At 38.8% G+C, this 23,642-nt stretch overlaps 1 protein-coding gene across 1 annotated transcript in view; it reads left to right on the top strand.

Annotated features, from left to right (window-relative positions):
• The first annotated feature begins 572 nt into the window (after positions 1-572).
• The window catches only part of pde4d (phosphodiesterase 4D, cAMP-specific), a 205,104-nt gene continuing 182,034 nt past the window's right edge, over positions 573-23,642 (top strand). Inside the window, exons 1-2 of the mRNA XM_008418380.3 lie at positions 573-695; positions 21,309-21,407. Coding sequence (XP_008416602.1) covers positions 21,363-21,407 — 45 coding nt within the window. The 5' untranslated portion in view covers positions 573-695; positions 21,309-21,362. The remainder of the gene's footprint in view (positions 696-21,308; positions 21,408-23,642) is intronic.

Here is a 23,642-nt window from a genome sequence, read left to right as displayed (position 1 = left end):
ACACATTTGGAAATCCCAATAGGATTCAATGAGCTGTCTTTCTATCATTTTGCTGTCTCCAAAAGTAATCCCCTATCATCCCTTCTTTAATATAATCCCATACTTTTAATGTCTGATACTGGCAGCTAGTAAGCAGGGATTTGTCAACGCTAACATTGAGAAGGAGAACAGCTTTTTAATATAAACTGCTGTATAAGCCACCTCTTCACAAAGAACATGTAAAACACTCCCAATTAGTCTCATTTCCTCCCCTTGTCTCATTTTCTTTTTGCACAATGGCTGTGTTCTTTAGCCTGTAAACATTGCAGCAGTTCATCTCAGTTTTGAGAGATTTTGGGTTTGTCCACCACAAAGTGAACTCCCAGCAGCAGCAGCAGGAGGAGCTGAAAGAGGCAGGAGAGGAGGAGGGGTGAGAGGGTGGAGCAGGAGAGGCACACGATTGGCCAAGAGGAGGAAAGCAATCTGACGTTATTGGCTGCAAACCTGGCAGCTGTGAGCAAAGTTCCCTCCTTACTTTAGAGAGCATCAGTGAGCAGCAGAGTGGGACTTGCTGTGTATGAGATGCACACCAGATACTTTTGTTTGTTTGGTGATTTTTAATTGGAACTCTCGGAGACGCACAGGGCGGGGGGGAGACTTGACAAGAGCTGGAGGTGGAGAAATAATCTCCCAGGATATTTTTTGAAGCGCTTAAGGTGAGTTGTTCCAGTGTCTTGTTTTGTCATTGGGAAAACTGAAATCCAGCTGTAGTGCTGTATTTCAACACCACAGTGGCTTCATAAAAATTTCCGACAAAGCAACAATCAATAACACATGAGGGACTGACGTCAAATCTGCAATACACAAAGTCAAAACATTACCTCTGCACAGTTTTAACCAGCTTGTGTGCTTGCACGTGGAGTGTGGGAGGGAATGTTTTTGCTCATGCCTGCATGCGTAGGCACGCACACACCGGAGTGTATGAGCTTTCATGCTGTGTGTGTGTGTGTGTGTTTATGTTGTGGGTGTAAAGCATACACTTGGAGTAGTCTTCAGCTGAGGGATGGGGTTGTGAGAGGGGACCGGTGCAGTGCGACTTCCCAGTCACCAACCTCATCAGCAAACTTGTCACTGCAATGCCTCGCACTGACAGAGGAGCTCAAGGACTTTCCCCCTCCCAAAATCATCCCGGTGTGACTTTCAGGCTGCAGGGTGCTGGTGGCGGATGTTGCTGGTATATAGTTGGCTATAAATAGGCCTGCTCCAAATTGTGCTGCAGTCCCACATAAATTCAGAGTGGACAAGACACAACCCAGCTGGTGTTTGCTTTATAGTTCAGAGTGATTTAATCCTCTGCATGTAACAGAGCGATTGACTCTTTGGTAAATACTAACAATGTAGATGGTGCTCTATAATGCAGATTATATGTGTGAGTTGATCTAGCTGTAAAAATTAAATTTTCTTTCATTAGGCTGCCATAAGTGACAAAGATGAATCTGTCTTGTCTCTTGAGTTTCCATAGATATTAGTATTTAAAGGGGCCGTATTATGTGTTTTTTTTTTTCCAGGTGCACAGAGCCATTTTGTTGCGTAGCCAAGTACATATGCCACACTCAGTTGTTTTATATATGAAATATAACTTAAACTAAATCTTACTTCCTGCCTTAATGTCTTGAAATTGGGGCTCCGTATCTTTAAAAACTCCTGCTCTTTCTGAAAGTCCACCTTCAAGAATTCATCACAGCATCGCTCCTCTATTAACAACGTTTTTAAAGGCATTGCACGGAGAAGTAGCTCATATAAAGAGCTCAGCAAGTGCACAATTCCATCAGGTGTTTGCTAATTACTGCTGGTGAGTCTGGCAGAGCTGAGTAGAGGAGCTGCAGGGGAGGGATGCTCTGAGAGACAAAAGCTCGGAAGCTTGAAAACTGCAGCTCTGAGGAGGAGCTGCTGTGCCTGGAAGGTGGTGCTAGGTCCAGCCAGGCGTTTTGGACAGCTGAATAGTTGCCACCGGAGATTAAAAGGTTTATCAAATGGAAATGAATGAATCAAGGCAAAACGTCAGGTATGTTTTGTTTATTTTAACATGATGAAAAGGTCAGAAAAGTAGATCTTACATGATACTGCCCCTTTAGATAGCAAAACTTTTAGAGGAAAAGTAAAAAAAAAAAATTAATAAAAAACCTGACTTAAAATGCAATATGTCTAAAAGGCAAAAGCAGTTTGAACTTCTTAAGCTTTGCACTTCCATAAGTTTTTCACACGCATTGTAGAAGACCACTTCAAGGGAAAAAAAATCTGTCATTTGCTTATTACTTAGCCTGGTCACTTGGTATTTTACTTAGCAAATTCCACTGTGTTTTAGAGCTGAGGTTAAAGATATTAGTTTGACTTATTTAAAGCAAAGTATACTATATTTTTGTAGAAAGGTAAAGAAGTCCACAGAGCAATGAAAGGGACAGAGCAGAATGCACTTCTTGAGGAAGCTTCAGTCCTTTGTGATTCTGGCACACTTCACACTCTTGTGAAGTGTGCCTTCTACTATAATTTGTTCAGGCTAGCTTCATCACAACCAGTGACTTTAAAAAGCTCTAAAAGCTGATAAAGAAGGCTGGTTCTGTTCTGAAGACTCCTCTGGAAACTCTGGAGATGATTGAAAAGAAAAAGTATTTTTAAAATTAAGAAAATTGCAGACAATCCAGAGCATCCTCTTAATCAGTCTGCCATGAAATGATAGTGTTTTCAGACAGAGGCTTTGTCAGACTGTATTACTGACTGCTACTGGAGATCCTTTCTACTTCTGTCAGAACCTACGCAAACTCTACTACTTAATTTCCCATTTGGATTAATTTTTTGTTGTTGTTTTTTTAGTATTTTGAAATTAAGTGCATTGCCAAGTTTTTTCTTGACAATTTAAGCTATGCCTGGTTAAAAGTTAAACCAATTGACGGTGTCAACTGTTTCAGTCCACCTTATAAGCTGGGACCTTTTCCAAAGAACCGAGACCTAGAAAAAGCACCGGAGCATACCATCTTTGTTTTAGTTACACAAATGATAGCGTGTTGGAAAATCTGAACGTTTACACCACTCTTGACAGACTTGGAGTGGACTGACGATTCGCAGGTGATCAGGTGGACTGATGCTGCCCACAGAGTCAAGCAACATAAAGTTTGCATGGTAGCATGGAAGTCGTCCTGTTGAAGAACTCTGTCTGCTGATATCTAACATTTACAGTTTGAGCTGTTTTAATAGCTAAATTTGATTGAAATTTGATAGTCTATTTGACTATCTCTTAGCAATTCACTAGACTCAGTTTGTTTACAGATTAAGTACATCTTCGTTTGACATCTGTCTAATACAAGTAAGGGAACAGGTAAAGGTTGAGTAATGTCATTCCCAAGTTCAGGCTTTGGTTTAAAATTGAATCCAATATAAGGAATCACCTGAGCTTGTTAACTTATCACAGTTATTCTCTTCATGTTTACCTGTTTCTTAAGTGCCACTAAAATCAGCCCATGTACTTGGCCGTAGAATAAAGCAGACATCAGTGAGCATGGCATTGCTTTTAGGTCATTTGGAACAGCAAGGATAAAAATGTGGATCTTTCTCAGACATGACTTTTATTTGACCTGTGAGGTTTCATCTTTGAGCCAGCTGATCCTCTGACAACCATACTGACCCATTTCTCTTTCAAACCCCAGCCAGCTCTCAAATGTGAAGACCGCAGACTCATGACATGTCTGTGGCATTCTTCTGAGATCATCCAAACTTTTATTTCACCTTTTAATTTAAGACCAACTCCACATGAGAAGCTGAGTTCATAGTCATGTCTATGACAACAAACAAAGCACTTTGTATAGTCTGGTGTTGGTATGAGAATCTCACAGGCAGCCTTGATTAAAAATAGCACCGCATCGCTGTAATTACTCTGGAAATGTAAACAAGCACGCATAGCATGACCTGATGGTTTTTATTTAAAGCAAAAATGAAATAATGCGCTGATTGCTGAAACTATAGCAAAAATGTTATTTTTGACTCTTACTTATGTAGTACTTATTTATTATCATTTTGGATTTTGATGCTGTGCACAGCGACAGGTGGAGCACCGATATGTTACACCCTCCTCGCCATTACATTCCTGCCTTGGGTTCTAAATAAGTTTGAGGAAATAAGGCTTCAGCATCGAACGCATCCACCTGAATAATGTGTAGTTGCGCCACTGTCTGTTAGCCTGATTGCCTTTAACTGTAGCGAGAAACACAGAGAGCCCTGTGTTGTAGCTGACCTCTACTATGCAAATATATACTGTAAGATAACGGTGCTGCACTCCACCTCCACGTGGGTGAATCAATGAGGTGCAAGCAGCACAATAAGCTCTTTGTTTCAGGTGTGCACACCTGACCTGAGCGTTGTGGCTATTAGACCTGTTGTGCAGTGGCTACACAACAGGAGTGCTCACACCCCCCTCTGCTCCAATGCTCCTTAAAAACTATGCTACATCAGAGTAAATTATTAGGAAGCAAACACTCATTTTTCTTTATTCTCCCAAGTTCTTTCCAGAGTCAGTGAAAGGCCTGACGTAAACTCTGTGTAACTTACAGGAATGTACAATGCCTCAGCAAAGCTTTGCATTGTTTTTCCAAAGAGGATTCTGTGTGGTTTGTTTTCTTGAACATCTCCACGTATACGCCGTGTGCACAAATCTGATCTTCTGCATGACCTTAACTTAAAGTGACAGTGTCGACTCAAATGTTTGTCAAAATTTGTTGTACTGAGATGACTCTTTTTGTGGAAAAAAAAAAAAAAAAAATATATATATATATATATATATATATATATATATATATATATATATATATATAATTGAGCTGGGGCTCGTATTGTGAGCAAGGATTTTCCAGAGGTGAGGGTTCAAGGGTCAAGCAGCAGTGGAAGACTGCAGTGTTTGGTGCCAACAAAGTGAAATGTCACAGGTTTCCCTTAGCCTTTCTTGGTATTTTATGAGTGTTTTGCAGGGGGGTGGGTGGGTGGGTGGGGGGGCTTAATGGAAAATTAAACTGTTTGCTTCCCAAAGCATATTCATTACTATAATAAAGACACTGTTTGTTTTCCTCGAATTTTCTGGCAAGGCAGAGCATGCATAAGTCTTCCAAAGCTCTCACGCAGATGCACTGCATAATGCATACGCACACACGCACGCACACATGTTACACACACACACGCACACGGAAACACTTATTCAAGCCCCTTTTTATTGGAGAGGCTGTTCTCATAACAATAAGAGGGTAAATCTCTGTGTACTCAGTGATCTTAGGTCATTCTTGGACCACTGGGCTCCACTAACGTTTACTAGGCATGTATGGAAATCTGATTCAGATTATCAAAAGCCTGTGGGTGTTATGCCTGTTTTTCAGTTTTAGAATGAGGGAAAACAGTGTTTTGGCAATTGCAGATGATTTGTTGCTTAGGTAAAGATGTTCCCTGACTCCAGATGTTTGGTTTCATTGTCATAAATTCGGTGCAGTGTGGGCTGCTTAACTTTTTAACTTCTGAAGGAGTCTTTCCTATTTGCACGCCCATAAAAGGCAAGCATCTTAGGCACACTCCACGACAGAGCGACTTACGCAGACATGGAAATCGGAGCAGATAAAAAGATAAAATATGATTGCCTCCCAGTCTTTCTTCCCTCTCTTCCTCCATCTGCAGTGCAATAAGTACAGATCCAGAGTCCAGCTGGATGGCATCAAGAGAACCACAGCATTACATCTTGAGCTGCATTGTTATAACCAGCAGAAGAGAACTGCACGTAAACATGCTCAAAGGCTGATGAAACAGAAGAGCATTTGAGAAGACTTCTGGCCACGCAGCAGCAGCAGAAGCAGCAGCGGTGTCCGTGTGTGTTGACTTTGTAATGTTACGCAGGAAGAGCGACCTCCAAGGGACAGGGCAGAGGAGGAGAAGAAGAAAGAAACAGCTGTGGATACAATTCACTTGGCCTTCCCTCTTCCTCTGTTGGTCTGGATGTCCTGTCATTGTGTTTGTGAGCTTCTTTGAAAAAACAAATGGCAGTGACTTAAAAATGTTTCTTTATATGCACAGTTATGGGTTTCAGCAATATGGCCTGGATGGCCAGAACTGTAGAAAGAATGGGTGGAGAGAGAGGGGCTTGGTGATGTCCCTGGAGAGAAGTGGTATGATGCTTGTTTGGTCATCTCCAGAATGCTGCATCCTGGCGCTTTAACAAATTAAAAAAATAATAATGATACTGTTTTTTCCTAAACTGTAAAAAAAAAAAAACTTTCCATAAACAATTGTGAAATTTAACCCAGATCTATTTGAGCTGCAGAGTTGATCTCTCTGAGATGAGCCCCACAAGACCAGGAAGGCTTTGAGTTTCTGTTGGCTGTCCCTCCCCCCGCCCAAAACGTAGACTCATTTTTTAAATTCACATGTAGCAGTTTTATTTTTCCTTTACGTGATATTAATATAAAAAAGACTCAGTTTCATTTGAGCCACATATCTGTGAAACGTAATTTCAGAATGGAATAATTCTTTTCATATCCCAGAAAATATTTCTCATATTTAGAGAAACCATGAAAAGATCCTGTATTTTCCCCCTTCTCTTTATTTAAAAAGATATATAAATAAACTAATTGTGTTTTAGCTGTGAAACGTGGAAATTGTGAATTAGAAAATTTCACAAAATCTATTTTTACACAATCTATTTTTATGATTATATACAAATTAGTGACATTAGGCGCAACTTGGTCTTACACCAATTAAACAAATATTCCAGTCCCAGGTATGTAAATGATGCATTTACATACCCGGTGATTTGCATACTGATGATGCAGACAGAGATTTGAAACTCGGAGACAAAATGCCATTCTATCCCATAGTCACAATATTTATAAAAATGCTTGATGCTTAATCACAAATGCAGATCTGAGCCAGCTGACAGTTTACCTTCATGTGAAAATAGGACTTTAGTCCTAGCTGAGTAACTGTCCAGTTCTTCTTCTTGGACCAGGTACGACACTTCTGGTGCCTCTGGTTCAGCAGTGGCCCAACACAATGACTGCTAAGAATACTTCTGTGCTTTCATTGTTCTCATAGTTTTCCTCTCTTGTCCTAGTCTGCGACTGACGGTGGTGACGGCGGTAGGAGTTTGTCTTGTAACTTGCAGAGCGCCATTCGAGCCCCCACTCTGTCCATTTCCATTGTTGGGAAACGGACAGAGTGACTCCCAAGGAGAGAGACACCATTGTCGTGTCCTTGGGAGAGACACTTTATCTGCCTTGCTTGCTGGTGGTGGTCAGAGACCCTGGTGCATGTCAGCCTCACGTCTGTCAGACTCCTCCAGGACAGCCGTTGCTATGATCCAGTAGCTTGCCACCATCAGTGTGTCTGTATGCGCGTGTTACACGTGAATGACTGAATGTAGCGTGAAACGCTTTGAGTTGATAAAGTGCTGCACAAGTACACAACATTTTCCTTTTACTTTTAGTCTGCTGTGGCCTGTCTTGGCCAGACCTTAATATGAAGGTCACCCATCCTCGTCAGACTTCACGCAGCCAGAACACGCAGTTGAACAAGTTACAATAATCTATTTGCAAGATGTTTATTTACATGAGATGTTATCTTGTAGGAGGTCTTTGTAGGAGATGACTAAATATGTGTGAAAGGTTAAATGTTATCAAATGAGTTGTTTGTCACCATTACACAAATCACCAAGCCACATATACAAACACAGACTAAATATGCAAGTTTCAAGAAGTTCATTGAGCGTATACTAAAGATTCCAAGCCTGACTACAGAGTTTCCACTAGACACAGATGGATAGAGTTACTCTGCACCATATTAGCTGAACTTTCGCTATGTTATGACTGCATTGCCTGGACTAAATAAAATCAGAGGAAGTGCAGTTAAGTACTTCTGACAGCAAGAGTTTGGCTGAATGTATTTTAAGAATTGGACACTGATTATCTCATGCATTTCTCCCGAAACAGAAACATAATGATAATTGCAAAGAACCTCCACCCTCTGAATCCTTTTTGATGAATATGTTTTTTTCAAACCAGCAGGCCCAGGAGTTATGCAAAAACAAGACCATTCTGTGTTCTTGTTAGGTCAGGGCCTGCTACGAATTATCAACAAGTTGTAAGGTTTGTTGTTACTCCAGACCCAAACCGGATTTCAGCCGCGTTATTTTTTTAAATGGCAATATGAAAAAAATTGTTAGTGTATTGCTTACCCACTCTCACCTATTTTTTCTGGCTGTAAAAGTGTCCAGTAAAATCCCAGGTTCTCATCCCATGTGACCCCAGAGGGATGTTGGCTCGAAAGCCTCAGGAAAACCAAAAATGAATGTGAAGCATCACAACATGCTGACTTGGAGTATGTGCATCAGTGTGTTTTTATAGGTTGGCCTTTCAAATTGTTATGAATAAAATGTAATTTAAGAGAGATTCTAGACGGATTATTTTAAGACACCAGGCTATTCCAGTGGTTTTCTTCTTTTTTTTTCCTTTTTTTTTTAAATCTATACAAGTTTTGAATTTTGAGTCATAGAAAAAAAAAGGCTGCTATGAGAATTTTATAATAATAGATTATATTGTCTGGTGGGAAACGTGTTTCTTGCTCTTCTGGGCGACACACTTGCTCTACGGTCTTCATACTCCAATCTGTTCACATCACTTCGGTAGTCAGAACTGCTTTGTGTTTTTGCCACTGGAAATGTTTCTATAAAAATAAGATTACGGATGTGTAATCAGGTTCACGTCTCTTCTCGTTTAATCCAAAGCCAACCTAAGCCTCAGGGGCCGGCTCTTCCTTACGTAACATGAAGGGGAGTCTGAGATAACAAATCACCTGAAAGCAGCGAGGTTTCATGCGGACTGTATATTTTCTCTGGTGTCACAGAGGAGAAAATCAATTTTCATTTGCAAAGGCAAAAGTACACGCGGACATTTATTGTTTTTCTTTGGACTTCTTTACGCTTGACTCTAGAGGGCATGAAGCCACATTCGAGACACCAGAGGCGAGAGGCAGGTTGATAAACTGAAAATGAAGTTTTATTTGAAACAAACAAAAGACACACAAGTGATGACAGCAGGAGTGACACAAATCTGAAAAAACAGAAAAACTTGACAACTGGAGACGAAGAAACCACCAGCAACAAGAGCAAGCTCTTAAACTCTACAGTATCACACACATATCTTTTCTTTTTCTAAATTCTTTTACAAATAAAATACATAAAGTGGATCATATGGACCCTCCTAGAGTCAAGACTTTGCCAAACCTTTTTAATGATATTTTCAAGTGTTTGTTATTGGTAATATTTGGATCTGGACTTTGACTGGGCCGTTTTGTGGCTATATGTTTAGAGTTGTTGTCTTGCTGAAAGGTTAACCCAGTCTCAAATCTATTCTTGCAGCCTGTAACTGGTTTTCCTCCCGGTTTGCCTTGTTTTTTAGCTCAGTCCAACTTCACATCAACTCGTTTCCCTTTTCCTGCTGAAAGAAAATCCTCCCTCCAGCATGGTGCTGATGCCTCCATATCTTCTGGTTTGTTCAGGCTGCTTTGTTAGTTTTCCTTCACACGTAAAGTTTTGTCCAAAATGTTTAGCTTTACTCTACCATGACAACAGCACCTTCCTCCACAGGCTTGCTGTGTCCTCTGTGCTGCTTTGGGCAAACTGCCAATGGGACTGTTGTATCATTTAATTTAATCAGTGACTTTCTTCTTTGATTCAGGTCAAATGTTTTTGTTATTCTTCTGCGGTGTTTGGATTTCAGCATTCTTTTGTTATTGTTTCTTTTTTTTTATGGTTTCATAAACCATAATTTCCTTGTGGTTTATTTATCTCCAATGTGTCTTGCCATATGTAGTTCATTATGCTGTGTTCATTATTGTTAGGATGGTTTGCCATATAAGTGTATTTCTTTGGGTCCAGTTTTCTTGTTTGTTTTTGTGTTTAGCTCTTTGCGCATTTAGTTGCCTTCAATCATCTCTGTGGTTTGATTTTCACCTTTTCCTTCTGGTTTGTAGTTTGAGTCTTAGTTCAGCTCCCTCTCTGTTAATTGGTCTCTTTTTCTCAGTTTCCATGCTCTCATTCTGTCGTAACCGTCCCACATCTCTTCTGATTAGTTCATCTGGTTCCTTTCTCTTTTCCACCTCTGCCTCAGTATATATCTTCGTCAGTTCTCGCTGTTCTCTTCCTGGGTTCTTCCGGCACCTTCTTTGTCACACTCATGCAGCTTCCATGTCCTGTTAAAACTCTTTATTTCACCTCTCAGCCTCAGAGCTGCCAGCATTTGGGTCCAAACGGAAACCAAACATGACACTCGTCTTGATAGCTTTTTCAATATTCACGTCTTGGTTAAACACTGCAGATATTCTAAAACTGGAGAAATTGTTTCGTAAACTAGTCCAGATTCAAACTTCACCACATTTTTCTTGATCTGTCAGACAAGTGATTGCACTGGATAAGGTGTAAAAGGGGCTAAACGCAAGTAAACAGCAACATTTTCAATGTTGTAAAATAGGCTGTGGACGACATGTCTCATTTTCCTTTCAGTTCGCTAAGGTATGATATTTTAAACGAATACATGATGCTGTGACAGTCTGTCCTGCAGAACTTCAAACACAAAGGAAATCTCAGGAAGAAAGTCTCCCTGATAAACACAGTAAAACAGGAACAAAGTGTAACACTGACACAGCAGACATTCACAGGATCTGAAGTTATTGTACTAAAGGAAAAATCATGTCAGGCTTTGGGCGAGAGTGTATAAATGTGCTTGGACATGGTGTGGAGCTTTCCCCCCCCCCTTACCTGCAGGTGTGCATGACTCTAGTGTTAGTTAGCCTCACAGTGAATGCAACTGTGTTGTGGGTTATATTACACATAAAACACTCTAATGCAAGCTTTTTATCACGAGTGTCTCCATAAAAGCTTTTTCGTTAGGGGAGGCAGAGGAAGAGGCACACATTTTTTTTTTAAATGTAAAACTTTTACATAAACGCAAAAAGCTATGATTTTCCAAACATATGGCAATGCTTTATTATGTGGGGGTCCCACAGCTGCTTTGTCTTCTACTCTCTCTCCAGATCAGGATGTATGAGGACCTAACCAGACTCTGTGACCTTGATGTTGGGCAGAACTCCAGTGTTCAGTCATTCATCATTGTGAATATTGAATCACAACATGATGAGAGAGATGCAGGCCAAGATTTAGCTCGCACCATGTGCCTGATGTTTTCTGCCGGGCTGCATGGTCAGGAGTGACTCATCAGCAGCTCTGCGGGGCTTCACTGATGCCTCGGGTCAGTGAAGTCATTAAGCCACGGTGCCATGTGTGTCAGAGTGAGCCGACAATGCCTTGTGCAAGAGTGCTTTGGTTTGGGATGGATGATTGCAACTTTTTGAATAAATGTGAGAAAACAAAAGGTAAATTTAAAACGGTACCAGCGCAATGATTTCACCGTACTATGAAACTGGAGGCTCGGAAAGGTAACAATGATTTACTGTGAGCTGTTAAAAAACCCCAAACAACTGTGGCTCTCTAGAGCCCTCTGGTGGCGGTATAAAACAATGCAGGAATTTCCTCCGTAAAATGTGTCAACGGAGAAAGTTTAAAATAAAAGTAGTATGGGTTATTTACAAACTGTTACAATTTCAATCGCATTCATTTAACAGTGATTCTTGAGAATAGGGACAAAACAGGTCCTATGGATAAAGCACAAAATTTGAATAAAATATACACAAAATATAATTTTTTTTCAAATATCTTACTAAACTAACCTTGGTCATGTGAGCACAACAATGTATATTTTCCAGGTATTTGCTGAATATTTTTTTATTTTAAACATTGTAGTCGGTGGATGATGCCTGTAAAAGCCCTTGTCCTGGAGCAGAACTCAATACATTACAATTGTTTAAAATAATTAAAGAAATACAAAAATTACATATTATGACAATTAAGTATAAGTAGTCATATAAATAATTATAAAAGTATCAATAAATTGAATTACAAATCATTTTTATATTTTTTCAACTCTATTGAAATTTGTCCCTAGTTTTTGTCAACACCGTCAGAAATGAAAAGAATGTAAAAAAATCAGGCATTATTTGGGGGCACCAGAACTTCTGAGGACCCCAAGACCTCTTCCTTTCTCTTCCTTTGCTAAAAGGGCTAGTTAGCTCTGGTTAGCTTAAGTTATTCTTTAGTTTTTTCTTCTTTTTATTCATAAGTTGTTTGTCACAACCACAATGTGTCAACACCATAACTGACAATTTACAAAACTTTGAAATTTTGTGAAATAAAAGCTTCATTTTGGTATAATGTAAAGATTTCATGGACATGATGAGCTACAATATGGCCTCCTTAGGAATAACATCATATAAATTGAGGTAGTTTGGCATTTCTTCAACTCCGTCAGATGTCAACTCCATCAGTTTTTGTGACTCATCTCACTTAAATGTGCAATTAATTCATTTTAATGTATTTTACATAAATTGCATTACTTCACATGTATGAAGTTTTTCATTTTACTCACTAGTTTGTCACCACCTTCAGTTCTGTGTCAACTCCGTCAGATGGACTTTTTGTTGTTTTTTGTTTTAAATATTTATTTTGTTTCTTGAGAAGCATTGGTCTGTAAAATGAGTAAAAATATCACTAATAAGGTCATTAAAAATGGTTTTTTATTTATTTTTGTCAGATGGTGATGACTACATTCTAGGTCAGGTCGATTGAAAATGTAATTAAAAAAAAATTGTTGCACCTGGGAGCCTGTACCTTGGCATCTTTACATTTCCAAAACATTATTTGTCATATTTGCATACACATCGTTGAGAAATAACAAAAAAAGGGGAAAATTAAAACCCATTTTGTCCCTATTCTCAAGAATCACTGTTAAATGTTTGCCTGCACTTAGTGTGATTTGTGTCTGCCACTGAGTCAAAAAACTGAAACAGAATATCTGCAGACTTATAAATGCAAATCTAATATTTGAGATATACATTAAATTTTATATCCCGTAGTTTAGAATTTACGCACACAAAACAGAGAGTAGCACTCCTGTTTTGTGTGACCCGACTTAGAATGTCTGCTATAAATCCACTCTTGCCACATAATTTAGGGTACGTTATTTATTTCAACCACATGGGGGCAGCAGAGCAAACGGTAAACAAGCGTTAGCAGACATCTTGGATTAATCAAAGCAATCTACTACCTCTTTCAATAAAAGTAGAAAGGACATTTCAAATGATATTCTGTGAAATTTCTAAAAAAAAAAAAAGAGAGAAAAGTGAAGACTGTAATGAATGTTATGGTCTTGAGAGAAGAACCAGGTAATTGAAAAATAAGACTCTGAATCGAGGCAGCAGGGTGAAATGGCAAACGTTAATTTAGTAATAAAAAAGGACTTATTTACGTCCGTGTTATCTTTGACCATTCTTCTTTGCACAATTTTTCTAGATTACCCAGAGTCCTAGGATCTTTTCTGTGCTTCTCTATTCGACTCACCTTCAAAGTTGTCTTCAGGATTTAGGTCTCATGACTGAGACGGCCGTGTACACAGGTTAATTTTGTATTCAGTAAACTTTTAATGTACTTCTATGTAGTCGGTCACCATCCTGCAGAAGGACATGTTAGTATTAACCATTTTCAATTTTTTGGCATTGCTCATCACAGCTTTATTGAAATTGTACTTTGTGTTTTTTGCTTTAATAAGGCTTTCAGACAGTTCAGAAGAGATGCAGTCCCACAGGATCGACTTCTGACATGCATAATAATGAGCATAAGGTGCTTTAACACATGGTCATCCTTTTGTATAACACCGGACATAACGTTGTTGCAAAAATCCTTTCAACTCAACAAGGCACACAATTCCTGTTAAAATCTCCTTAGGAGTTTCCATTTTATGTTTGTGATGGTAGGACAGAAAAGTTTTTTTTTTTTATGTTATGCTTTCTAAACAACCAGTCGGCATGTTGAAGGCGTCCACTGGTTTTTGTGGAATCCCTACCACGGTGTGTGCAAATTTTAAGTGTGCATATTATGGATTTTTATGCATCTTATGTCTAAAACATAATCACTACCAATACATTTTAATAGACACTGTGTATGTGGATTATATCACATCATGTGAAAAACCTAAAATCCCATGTGTTTATTCACACATTTTATTAGTTTCTTTTGCCAGTTCACTAAAAAATTGTTGTTCTGAAACTACTGAGCATCCATGTCTCTATTTAGTGTTAAATAAATAATAGTTATGCCCTTTCTTTGTGACAAGTGATCAAATCAATTCTTTTTATCTGTTGCAGAAATAAAAGCACTGAAATGTTCTATTGTTTTGCTATTGAGTTTCAGACTGTTTTCAAAATACTCCACTCCTGACGGCACCGATTTCACACACAAAAAGAAAACGATGAACTCACCCTTGGGTCTGGTAGACAATGAGCTGAGTAGAAGACCATTATTTTCAAGGAGCTTGAGGTGTGAGAGCTAATTTGCATTTTTAAGCAAATGTTATTGTATTATCATCCCTGCTTGGCTTGCGGTGAAATAGTTTAAAGCTTGTTCTCACCAACAAAATGCTCGTCGGAGCAAAAAAAATAAAAAAATAAAATCTGGGAGTTTTGCAGCCATGTTCAGTTTGCCAATATACGCAGCAGTAAACTTTTGATATTTTAAAAAGCACTGAATCTATATGTTTTTAAGTACTGACCTTTGTAAATTCCTGAAATGGCGAAATGATAGCAGTAATATTCTACACGCATAATGTGTTCCTAGGGATGTGCAGCTGGCTGGCTTGACTCAGACTTTTGCATAAGAAAACAACACAGCAGCAGCTTGGAAGGTCAGAAAAACACATTATTTTGAGAAACCAGCTTATTTTGAGAATGACACTCTGAAAGTTGATTATTGGCAATTTCATAAAATCCAGCTGGCCAGCTGAAGTGGGCAGAAGAAGAAATGGTCTTTGTACATGAAAAGTCAAACTCCAACAGTTGCTTGACGCTAAAAATGAATCTCTGTGGAAGTTAATGGTCGGCAGGGTCAGCAAGAGTTATAATCAAAGGTTGTGGCTGTGTGGGCCTCTTTTTGCCTGGGGGTCCAAAAGCATCTAGAATTCACCCAGGACTGGTTCACAGCCATACTGGTGGTGCACATAATGGAGAAAAAAACCCTCCAAAGTTTGTTAGCAATTTTTTTCCCAGTCAGAACTGTAATAACTACTTTTGTGAGGGCAGCTTTTATTGCCATGTTTGCTGAAATGGGGTGAATAAACGGCTGCTGTTAAATCTCTACGTCCCTTCACATGCAAACCCCTGTTCTGGCTTTGGGTTAACTGTAAAACACATGCAGTTGCTATGGTTTCAGTTGCATTTTAATATAAAGTCAAATTTGTTCATGTTACATGTTTTTTAATTGTAGTGTAGCAGAGAAAACACATTTTGACTTGAATAACATGATACTGATAAATACTCACATTATTACAAAATCACATTTTAATGCATTATAATGACCTAAGAGGAGAAGTTATCGTATCGGTAAATAGTTCTTCAGCATCCCTATTTAAAACTGTAGCAAATATAATCTGAATTGATTTTTCTTTTTTTTTTTTTTGGTGTGCTTGGAATCATTATCTGCTTGAAAAGTCTAGTGATCTTCAAGTTTTTGATATCTCAACAGAAGGTTGAGCCTTTTTCAAGTAACCTGATATTTCTGTGAATCCACAGAAATGTCTGTTTTTACGTGGATTTCCTATTTTTAAATTATTCAACGATGGATAAAAATAGCCTCGTCCCACATTTAAATTTTGAGGCATCACCTGAAGGAGTGGTAGTTGAGACCGATGTTCGTCCGTGAACACCGGCTCCTTTTACTGTTTGTTAATAACCCAGCTTACTTTAGACTTGGTTCGGCAGCGGCCCTAAAGCTGCAATCAGTGACTAAAATAAAGACAGTCTGAATCAGAGAGGCTGATGATTTGCGTTTTGAACGAGCTCCACAAGGTGAAAAAAAAATTCCACTACAGTCAACCAGACTGATAATTGGAAGGTACGTGGGGAGTTCTCAGATAAGTGTCACTACCTATTCACTAAAACACTGTGATGTAGCACGTAATGAACTGCAATTTATTCTAATTGGATAAAATCTTACACGGAACTTTAAAAGATATGTTTCCCCAATTCGACATCCACGTTTGAATATTAATGTCTGTAATGTACAATCTTCCTGTGGCTTGTCGCCAAATAATTAGTTTGAAAAATTAAACAGAGGAACTGTTATTCATTAATGTGGCGTACACTGTTCTGCCAAATGGAATAAAAATGACGGGTTGCTTTCAACACAGCCATGGAGGCCGGCTCTTCTCAACTGATTGAATGGGTACAATAAAGGGCTGAGATACTTTTGAGCGATTATTCAATAAGCCGCTGTGGGTTCTCAACAAGAGAAAGAAGTCGTTTCAAACGGCAGCTAAAATTTTAGAGCAGCCGCGACCTTCTACTGGCGGAAGAGGAGAAGCCATAGCTAAGCTCCCTTTTGCACCCTCACCTTTAATGTGATCAAATAGGATAAACTCTCATCACTCTCCAAAAAAAAAAAAAAAATGGCAGGAAGTTAATTGAAAACCCCATCAGAGGATGTATCAAAGGGACATAGGAGGAAATCAAATCTATGGAGGGCAGTTTTCATTTTTCCTCCGATGGGAGAAGAATAGGTCCACCTGTCCATCCCCGCTGACACATTCTGACAAATTAAATGTATTTTACTTCACATTGTTCATGGTTAAATATGGGAATATTGACACATTGGCTAGCTTAATATCAATTTTACTTATTTTTCAGTGACTTTATAAGCTAAAAAAGCAATATTGTTGCTTTTCAAACAGTACACTTACACGATCTGACTTCATAGTAAAAAGAGAACGTACTATATGAGATAAGAGAAAAGCAGGGGATAAGGAAGAGATGTTATTGATGGATGTGTATTCTTCATCTTATCTAAATTAATGTTTTCACATTTCTTTGGCAGTTTTTTTCATGATAATATATATATATATATATATATATATATATATATATATTTTTTTTTTTTTTTACCAAAACAAATCTCTAATAATTGTTTTGTAGCTTTAGGAACAATTTTATTTTTCAACCGTTAGAAATCTTACAGTTATTTGTGGTTATCCTTTCAGAAGAGCAATCAGTCAATAAAGTTTATTTGTATAGCCCCTCAGTAGTGGGGCTGCACAGTGGCGCAGTTGGTAGAGCTGTTGCCTTGCAGCAAGAAGGCTCTGGGTTCAATTCCCGGTCCTGGTCTTTCTGCATGGAGTTTGCATGTTCTCCCTGTGCATGCGTGGGTTTTCTCTGGGTACTCTGGTTTCTTCCCACAGTCCAAAAACATGACTGTCAGGTTAATTGGCCTCTCCAAATTGCCCCTAGGTGTGAGTGTGTGTGCATGGTTGTTTGTCTTGTGTGTCTCTGTGTTGCCCTGCAACAGACTGGCGACCTGTCCAGGGTGACCCTGCCTCTCGCCCAGAACGTTAGCTGGAGATGGGTGCCAGCAACCCTCCCAACCCTAATAAGGGACAAGGGTGTAAAGAAAATGGATGGGTGGATTTCAGTAGTAAGGCAGTTCAAGGTGCATTACATAATAAAAACAGAATATTACAAAGTTCACAAGATGGCCTTGCCTTCAGTATTTTGCAAATTAGATTGATTTTATTAAAAAGATAATTTATTAGTCCATGTCTGCCATTTGAAACTCCCCACAGGGGGCATGATTTTTATGTCTTTTATCTTCTTACAGGGATAGAGATATTTTTAATTTAAAAAGGACAAAAAGGTTGTTGTTTTTTCATTTCTATCTTTAATCACACAAAGCAAAACAGCACAACACAAAACAACAGAATTAGCATTTTCTTTCTCTGTCGGTACTCTAACTGCTGTGATTACACTTCCAGCAATGTTAGTGATTCTGACCAGGATTGAAGTCTGTGAGCTCAGACCGAAATCAGCCTCCTGTGGTTTGACTGCAGGAACTCCTGTGATGATCCGTTTCACGCACGCACGCATGCACGCACGCATGCACGCACGCACGCACGCATGCACGCACGCACGCACGCACGCACGCATGCACACACAGCTACCAAATGGTTTGTGTCTTCAAAATATCAAAATCAAAAAAAGTGTACGAAAATTTCGGTACTGGAATCACCTTTTTCATCTCCTGAGTGCACTTTTCAGTGACACGTCTAGGATGGTGAATAATGGCTGCTGACTAAGATGAGGAGTGTAATGCTTTCCACTTTCCCTCCTCTGTACACTTTCAGACTCATCGTTGCTGTTGATTCCATTTGTGCTAAATTAGCCTCGTGCTTTCAAGGTTGATGTTCTTTGAATGCCAATGAAAATGAGGAGAATTTATTTCATTCACCTTTAACAGCTTTCTTCCAATTCATGCCATGGCCAGACCTTCATTTGCCAAGTGCTACACACAAGCAAAGAAAAGCAGTTCCGGCTGATGAAAGGCTTTTTTTTCCCTTTTTTTTTTTTTCCAGAATAAACACATCTAAAATATTTGTCTGGGTTTTCAGACAGCCCCTATGGGCCAACAAAAAGAGCAACTGAGCAGAATCTGCAAAGCACGACAAATCTACCAACATCTGGCAGTTGTATCGTAACTCAGTCAACCCAGATGGAAACTGAATTAAAAGATTACGTTTTTTTTTTAATCAATCAATTAATGAAACAAATAGATGAACAAATAAATACACACACAAAAAATATTCGAAAGCAACCAGCTGCCTTCTGATGTTACCACCTGTGGAGACAATCTGGTACAACTGCAAACCTAACAAGATGCGTTCCTTCACCAAACCTGACTGGCCGGGCAAGGAGATAAATTAATCAGAGCAGCCAGAATTCACAAGCTACCTCTGGCAGAGCTGCAGTGATTAACCAATACAGACAAAAACAAGGAAACTATTAATTGTGTGCCTTTTGAATGCTTCCTTTCTAGAAGTGTTGAGAATGAAAAAATTGCTATAAGAAACATTTACGTTGCTTTCAAAGTTTGCCACAAGTAATGTAAGGAACACAGTAAATAAATGGGAGAAGATGCTCTGGTCAGGGAGAGAAAAATGAAACATCATGACTGACATGCAAAGCCGCATCTATGACAGGAAGCTGAAGCATGGTGATGGCAGCATAGTGATGTGGGGAAACATTTTATTTGTTCTCAGCAGGAACAGAGAAACTTTGGCCTGCTGTTGTCTCTGATCTGCTGGTTGTAATTGCCAGAGACATATTTACATATGTTGCCATGTATGGACCAAACCGGACGGAGCCAAGATAATATGAATGTGAAAGATTCTGAATGTGGCTGCAGGACAAAACGTTTTGTTTCCCAACCGCCACTGACATATTGGTTGGACTAAAGCTGTTACAGGTGCTGTTCCCAAAGTTTTTTGCTTAGATTTTGTTATTTACAAAGCATAAATTGGAATAGAATTTTTTTTTTCTTTGAAGCTTTTGCAGGATCACAACACCTTCCACTCAGTAAATGGAGTTGCAGATGCATTTCAGCACCGCTGGTCTTGGCTATGTGTTACAGTGTGTGTATGCGTGTGTGTGTGTGTGCGTGCGTGCGTGCGTGTGTGTGTGTGGAAAGCAGATAAAGAAGACAGACATGGGGCAGGTGTAGGCTCTGGGTTATTAGGCCAGGTAAACAGAAGACGCTTGTGTAACTCTGGCTGATAATTCACTGACCTTTACCTTTTACACTCTAATGCATTCTAATAGGCCAGCAGATCCCAGCATGTTTCCTTTGTTACCAACACACACACACAAACACACACATAAGCACACACGCTTTATGATGGCCATTCATCACAATGACATACATACACATGTACACACACCTATCTGGTTGTCTGGGAGATCAAAGCGTTTATATTCCTCTACCTAAAAGCTCCTGAGAGAAGGAGGAATCCTCGATCTGTTAAACACACGCTCACTTGCTGAAAAGGATGCAAACTGAGGAAACAATTAATGTTCATCATGTTTAAAACGTATTATTTTTCCTGACCAATTAGTGCCAAAGAAAATGAATGGATTGTCAGTTTTACAAATGCCAGCCAATGGCATGTCAAGCAATGTTGCACCTAGGTATGTTACCATTCCAAGCTGCTTTGTTTTTAGAATGATTGAGAAAAAATAGAATAATTTGGAGTTACACTGTACAGAAAAATCCATGAAACGAGGGAATTTGCAAAGGAGCAGGTGGAGAGGATTCACAGCAACAAATACAGAAAAAAAAATCATTTACGAAAATAATAATAATCAGCTGCACTGTTAGTTGCCATTTTAAAATAAAAAATATCTCAAGTATTTTTTTTTGTTCATTCTTTATATTTCTTACCTGAGTCAAGTTTGCATAAACTTTAAATTTGAAAGCCCTGTCTTTATGTTTATCTGGAACATATGGGCCCTTCCATCCTTAATTCACACTCTTACAAGTGAGTATTTAAACAAAATGTAATTTACATAGAAAATTGGTATTTGAATTAGTGTAGAAAATTGGCTGATTCAAATCACCCAACAATGGTGCATCAATGTTCTTTTATGGCCATTTCATTCCCTCGGCATAAATCATGTAGAAAACCAGTGGGGTGAGCTGCAGAGAAGACAACTCACCCCAGCTGGGACTCAGGAGGCCACCCTCAACTTTTAGTCGCAGGGATCTTGGATACAGATTCCCAGTCCAACACACCTGAATCAAATGGCTGAATTACCTCCTCGGCACGCAGTAAACCTCCACAGAGTTCAACTAATGAGCTACTTATTGATGCATTTGTGCTGAAGCAGATGTAACATCTAAACCCTGCAGGAAACCTGTCCTCAACGGCTGGAGCCTGGGACCCCTGATTTAAAGTGACTGTGCAAAAAAGGAATAATCAAAGATCTCTCTTTCTGTATGAGTGATTCATCCTACTGGGGACAAATTACACCCAGCAGGAAAGTCAATAAGTGTACCACTGGGGATTTTGTCTAAAACCTCTTTTTCTGAACTTGTGAATTTCTCCTCGACTGAATAAATGTGCTCAGATGAAAGGTTGGCTCTCTCTAGAAATGTTCCATGTTAAATAATATGTCTGCATTAAATGAAAGGCTTCTTACATATCTTTACCAGGAATGCCAACGGATATGCAGACAGCGTGTGAATTGCTCACTGATTTGTAGAATATTTTTTCTGTCTGGTTTTAAAGTGTTGCATCTGTATACAGTGTCTTGTGTTTGCTCTTTGCTAGTTCCCTCTCTAGTTAACTGTGAGGGACCGAGACCTGCCAGAGGTGGCCCACAACATGCAAAAGGATGACCGGTCCGGGGACGACAGCCAGCGGGAAAGTGTAAGCTAACACCAGTTTTTATAGTTTTTTTAAAAATATGCTTTAGGATGGATCAGATTTCAGTTATGCTTTTGGGATTTACCCATTAAGGACCACAGTTTACATCTAAGGTGGCACAGTGAGATTGCATCGAAACCCAATAACTGTGATGCATGTCGTAGTACGAAGATTGAAATTCTGAGCATGCTTTACAGAGTCGACAGTTTGACTCCGCCATTTAGCAGAAAGGTCTTTTACTTGAATATTTTACATGCACATCCCTGAATACTGATGCTCAATTTATATGTTGAGTGAATTGTTTATTTTCTATTTTCCAAAACAATGTTCCACATGATATTCAAATTTCTCTGCTGGGTGACATAGTGGCGCTTATGTCTGGTACAAACCTCATATATGGACATGCACTCTGTTATACCATCATAGCCCTATTTTACTCTTCACCTAAAATTGTTGATTTCTCTGAATAGCGAAGTCTCATTTTGTTTATTCATCTGTCCTAATTCCTGATGTCTCACATAAAGACAAAAGGTTAATTGGATTTAAATACCAGAAAATCTTCACCGGTTCCCTCTGGAGTAGCTCAATGCAGTATATCAGTCCATAGTGGTCGTCATTGATATCGACTATAAACAACAGTATTGTGATTAAATATTTTTCAAAATATATGTTCCCTTTATCTGAAGGCCTACTGCCTACTCAAGCGGATAAACCATCTGGACTTTTTTACGTTGATGGCCACCTTGACATTTATTTCCCCAGAAATTTTATCTTCTCTTTTGAAGTAGTCCACAAACAATATGAATATATATTTTTCCTTGTTTCCTCATAATAAGTGAGTGTTGTATTCAAATAGGAGAAACAATAATTAAATCTATTTTTTGTGTAAAGCCTTAACTGAATATTTATTCAAGTGCTTTACTTCCAAGGTTTTGAATTGCAGAAAAATTGTTTTTGTGGAATCTGGAGTTCCTGATGGAGCTAGTTTCATCAGTAATGAAAAAAACAAAAAAAATAAAAAATATATTTTTTAATGCACAATACCACAGTGAATATAAAAGTAATTGTTCTAGCCATAATAATTTTCCTGTGCTACTGCAGTGAACGAAGGCCATTATTGAGCTACTTCTACTTCCAAACCTTTTCAGAGCTGCAAACTGTAATGATTAAAGTCTTTGTTGCTGAAGAGACATAAATATTTCATGTATATACAATTCAATGGGATGTTTGTTTGACTAAAACATACAAAAAATAATAATTAGAGTGATTTCATCTGTCACACATTTGTCTTCTCAGCTGGTAAGATTCTACCAAGTGAAAAATTCTATAGCTCAAAATTACAAATATTTAACAGAAGTGCAAAGCTGGTATTTTGCATTCTCTTCATCACGTCCTCCCATCCCCCACAACAGCTTCACCGCACCGTCTCTCACACGATGTTGTCAGAGTTGTGTGCAAGCTGTCCATCACCCACCTCTGTCCATCTGGATGGACGAGGCAGGTTCCCAGCAAATCCTCACAAAAACAACACAGATAAGAGTAGAAGGATGAAGATCAGATACAGCAGCAGCAGCCTCTGTCAGGGTTAATCTAACAGACATGAATAAGATATCCAGCCATCCTCCTGACCTTGAGTTCAAGTCCAAATGTAGGTCTGCTGCATGAGACTGTTTTCCGAGAGGACAATAAGATAAAGACGGATCTTTATTTGTCTGACCAAATAAGATAAAGATGTTTATTAAAGACATTTGTGAAAATGTCTTTCAACAGATCTGCTGCTATTTAACACTTGTTTCATTTTTCAACATCTACACATAAGAAAGTCTTTAAATTGAGTGTTTCTGTTCAATCTTCTGTGTGTAGAGGGACATTAACATATTATCTATCACACTGTCTGTAGTTTATTTAAGGATGTATTGAAATAATATGTGAAAACACTGTTAACATCCACTCATCAGCATAAATACTTATTTCGGCTTTTAAATAGATTATTTGAACTGCACCTTTTCCAGGTGGAAGAATAATACAATTTTGATCATTTTTGAGAAAGGAATTGAGTGTATTAGCCTTCTTTCTCCATTCTTAAACCAGTTCAGATGTGTGTTTGGGGTCATGGTTCTGCTGAAACACACATAATTCTGGCACAGTATCTAGGATAATAGTCTCACCATGTTTCCTTCCAAATCAGCCACCTGCTAATTTTGGCGTGCACAAACTGTGTAGCCACATTTATATTGA

Source organism: Poecilia reticulata, chromosome 9 (genome assembly GCF_904066995.2).
Source record: "Poecilia reticulata chromosome 9, P_reticulata-male-v2, whole genome shotgun sequence".
Taxonomy (NCBI): Eukaryota; Metazoa; Chordata; class Actinopteri; order Cyprinodontiformes; family Poeciliidae; genus Poecilia; species Poecilia reticulata.
This window is presented reverse-complemented; position numbering and strand designations above follow the sequence as displayed.